Raw genomic sequence first — 3,929 nt, 5'->3', positions numbered from 1 at the left:
GACAATATATATATAACAGAACCCTGTGGAAGACAATATATATATAAAACAGAACCCTGTGGAAGACAATATATATATATATAACAGAACCCTGTGGAAGACAATATATATATAACAGAACCCTGTGGAAGACAATATATATATAACAGAACCCTGTGGAAGACAATATATATATAAAACAGAACCCTGTGGAAGACAATATATATATATATAACAGAACCCTGTGGAAGACAATATATATATAACAGAACCCTGTGGAAGACAATATATATATAACAGAACCCTGTGGAAGACAATATATATATAACAGAACCCTGTGGAAGATAATATATATATAACAGAACCCTGTGGAAGACAAACCAGTCATGATTAGGATTTGATAAATAGCGCAATATGACGAGTGGGTGTGCCTGAACTAGCAGACGACAGAGTCTGAACTCGACAATGTTGCTTAGGGCATGGGAGGAAGTTCTGCTGGCCGGATCAGTCCCTGAGTGGTTTTTGATTGGTGTTATCACTTTAGGGAAAACGTGTGGCAATAGGTTTACAGATCTCCTTTTTCTCTCCAGATTTTATCTTGAGTGGCGAAATGTTTTGAAACGTGCAGCTTTCCATGAATCTGAAAAGATTTCGTACAATCTGGAAGAAGAGTCAGGTGAGGAAAGACATGAAGCCGAAGAAGTCGGAGGTGAGGAAGCCGAGGCTGGCCCCGTTGAAGCAAGCTGGACGGGAAAAGGCACTGGCCCGGTGGAGTGACGGCCTCTTTTACATCGTGAACATTGTGCAGGTACGGCCACGCCTTGTTTGACCGCTCTCGCTCTTTCTCGTTAAATACGGACTTTGTCATGGGATTTGGTGGTTTTGATCTTTCTCGTTAAATACGGACTTTGTCATGGGATTTGGTGGCTATTTAGAGTGTGATGGGTTTTTCATTTGTGCAAGTTGTGTTGTTGATTGAGTGATGGTGCATAAGGAGGGCAAAGTCTAGTCCTTGAAAGAAAACATGAAATCTGTTCTCTTTTTCTTGCGGGGGGGGGGGGGGGGGGGATTGTTCTTTTGTTGTTGTCTGTACCAAACTCTGTACATAGTGGGAGGTTCTTTTGTCTGTACCAAACTCTGTACATAGTGGGAGGTTCTTTTATTGTCTGTACCAAACCCTGTACATAGTGGGAGGTTCTTTTGTCTGTACCAAACTCTGTACATAGTGGGAGGTTCTTTTATTGTCTGTACCAAACCCTGTACATAGTGGGAGGGTCACCATTGCTGGAGGAAGTGGGAGGTTCTTTTTAAAAAATTTTTTTTAAAGAGTTTAACAGCACTTGCAACACAATAAGGTCATATGAATGCCGAAGATTAGAGGTGTTACAAGAGAGTAACTAAATACAGAAAAGAAGTAAGAGAGATAAGGACGATAGATGTTTGATAGGAAAGAAGGAGCAAAGCACACCGGAGCACCCGCCAAACCCCCCACAGTTCCCCATTACTGTACAAGGTGCACTCACCACCACTACTGTACAAGGTGCACTCACCACCACTACTGTACAAGGTGCACTCACCACCACTACTGTACAAGGTGCACTCACCCTCTGGCCTGGACTCCATTTTTGTATTTGGTTTTATTTTTAGATCTCGGAGGCCAAAAAGAAATGTGTGGTACAGTTTGAGGACAAGTCCATAGCTTCAGTCCAGCTCAAAGACGTTCTGAAAGGTAAGTCGTGTGCCTTGTTCATGCACTGTCCATGAGATGAAGTTACAAGCTAGTGGACACTGTCTATGAGATGAAGTTATAAGCCAGTGGACACTGTCCATGAGATGAAGTTACAAGCTAGTGGACAAAGTTACAAGCTAGTGGACAGTGTCTATGAGATGAAGTTACAAGCTAGTGGACAAAGTTACAAGCTAGTGGACACTGTCTATGAGATGAAGTTACAAGCTAGTGGACACTGTCTATGAGATGAAGTTACAAGCTAGTGGACAAAGTTACAAGCTAGTGGACACTGTCTATGAGATGAAGTTACAAGCCAGTGAACACTGTCCATGAGATGATGAAGTTACAAGCTAGTGGACACTATGAGATGAAGTTACAAGCTAGTGGACAAAGTTACAAGCTAGTGGACACTGTCCATGAGATGAAGTTACAAGCTAGTGGACACTGTCTATGAGATGAAGTTACAAGCTAGTGGACACTGTCTATGAGATGAAGTTACAAGCTAGTGGACAAAGTTACAAGCTAGTGGACACTGTCTATGAGATGAAGTTACAAGCTAGTGGACAAAGTTACAAGCTAGTGGACACTGTCCATGTCTTCCGCAAAAATCGTGGACGGACATTTTTTGTTTACTTATTTCAGAGTTGTTTTTGTTTATTTGGAATAAGAGTTGGGTTTTTTTTGGGTTTATATCTGAAATAGAGTTGTTTTTGTTTATATCTGAAATAGAGTTGTTTTTGTTTATATCTGAAATAGAGTTGTTTTTGTTTATATCTGAAATAGAGTTGTTTTTGTTTATATCTGAAATAGAGTTGTTTTTGTTTATATCTGAAGTAGAGTTGTTTTTGTGAATAAGTATCAGAATGGATGTTTGTTGGATGGTTTGTCTGTGTCTGTATCAGTCATTTTTCCCTCTGTATCAGTCATTTTCCCCTGTGTCTGTATCAGTCATTTTCCCCTGTGTGTCTGTATCAGTCATTTTCCCCTCTGTGTCTGTATCAGTCATTTTCCCCTCTGTCTGTATCAGTCATTTTCCCCTCTGTCTGTATCAGTCATTTTCCCCTCTGTCTGTATCAGTCATTTTCCCCTCTGTCTGTATCAGTCATTTTCCCCTCTGTCTGTATCAGTCATTTTCCCCTCTGTCTGTATCAGTCATTTTCCCCTCTGTCTGTATCAGTCATTTTCCACTCTGTCTGTATCAGTCATTTTCCCCTCTGTCTGTATCAGTCATTTTCCCCTCTGTCTGTATCAGTCATTTTCCCCTCTGTGTCTCAAAACTTTCTCCTCGTCTTTGGCCTGCGCTGTGATTTGCTCCTTTCCCATCCAATAGATATCTAGATATCGTCCTTATCTCTCTTCCTTCTTTTCTTTGTTTTGTAACACCTTATAATCTTCGGCACTTTTATGACCTGTTTTTTGTTGCGAATGCAGTAAAACTTCCTAAAACTGAAAAAAAAGCATTCACGAAGATTGTTGGAACCAGATTTGTGGCTTGTGACCCTGAGGTAAACAGTTCTCCCTGAGAAGTCCACGGATGTCTTAACGAGAAGTCCACGGATGTCTTAACGAGAAGTCCACGGATGTCTTAACGAGAAGTCCACGGATGTCTTAACGAGAAGTCCACGGATGTCTTAACGAGAAGTCCACGGATGTCTTAACGAGAAGTCCACGGATGTCTTAACGAGAAGTCCACGGATGTCTTAAAGAGAAGTACGGATGTCTTAACGAGAAGTCCACGGAAGTCTTAACGCTGGCTTCTTCCACACACAGACACTGGATGGCTGTCATAGAACGTGTTGAAGGAGTTGTGTTGGGCGGAGATTTCTTGTGTCAAAGATTTAACTTTAAGGCCTTTTTGTTATTTTCTCTAGTGATCCTGCGGCTTGCAGCTTTCAGCATGTCATATGGAACCAGTTTTGTTTTTGTTGTTTGTGCATAAGAGAAACATTGCCTGATTGTTATTGGAACTTTTGTCAGAGAAAGAGGGGGACGATCCGTGCTGCCATATGTGTGGGGTCTACGAGGACTCTCTGGCCAGCCTTGTGGAGTGTAACAACTGTGAAAGAGGTAAGGAATGAGAGAGAGAGAAGTAAAGAATGTAAGCTATGTGTGAAAGAGGTAAGGAATGAGAGAGAAGTAAAGAATGTAAGCTATGTGTGAAAGAGGTAAGGAATGAGAGAGAAGTAAAGAATGTAAGCTATGTGTGAAAGAGGTAAGGAAT

At 41.3% G+C, this 3,929-nt stretch overlaps 1 protein-coding gene and 1 long non-coding RNA gene across 2 annotated transcripts in view; both read left to right on the top strand.

The window, feature by feature from the left end:
* Positions 1-539: 539 nt before the first annotated feature.
* LOC101846111 (metal-response element-binding transcription factor 2) overlaps positions 540-3,929 on the top strand; it is a gene marked incomplete at its 3' end in the record, with an annotated part of 13,559 nt that continues 10,169 nt past the window's right edge. The window contains 3 exon segments of the mRNA XM_013090865.2: positions 540-787; positions 1,627-1,708; positions 3,686-3,775. Of these exon segments, the coding sequence (XP_012946319.1) occupies positions 614-787; positions 1,627-1,708; positions 3,686-3,775 (346 nt within the window).
* LOC106013947 overlaps positions 3,783-3,929 on the top strand; it is a 3,026-nt gene continuing 2,879 nt past the window's right edge. Inside the window, exon 1 of the long non-coding RNA XR_001185493.1 lies at positions 3,783-3,920. This is a non-coding gene — a long non-coding RNA (uncharacterized LOC106013947). The remainder of the gene's footprint in view (positions 3,921-3,929) is intronic.

This window comes from Aplysia californica, unplaced genomic scaffold, assembly GCF_000002075.1.
Source record: "Aplysia californica isolate F4 #8 unplaced genomic scaffold, AplCal3.0 scaffold01601, whole genome shotgun sequence".
Lineage (NCBI taxonomy): Eukaryota > Metazoa > Mollusca > Gastropoda > Aplysiida > Aplysiidae > Aplysia > Aplysia californica.
The sequence above is the reverse complement of the archived record's forward strand: the minus strand, read 5'-3'. Positions and strand labels throughout refer to the sequence as shown.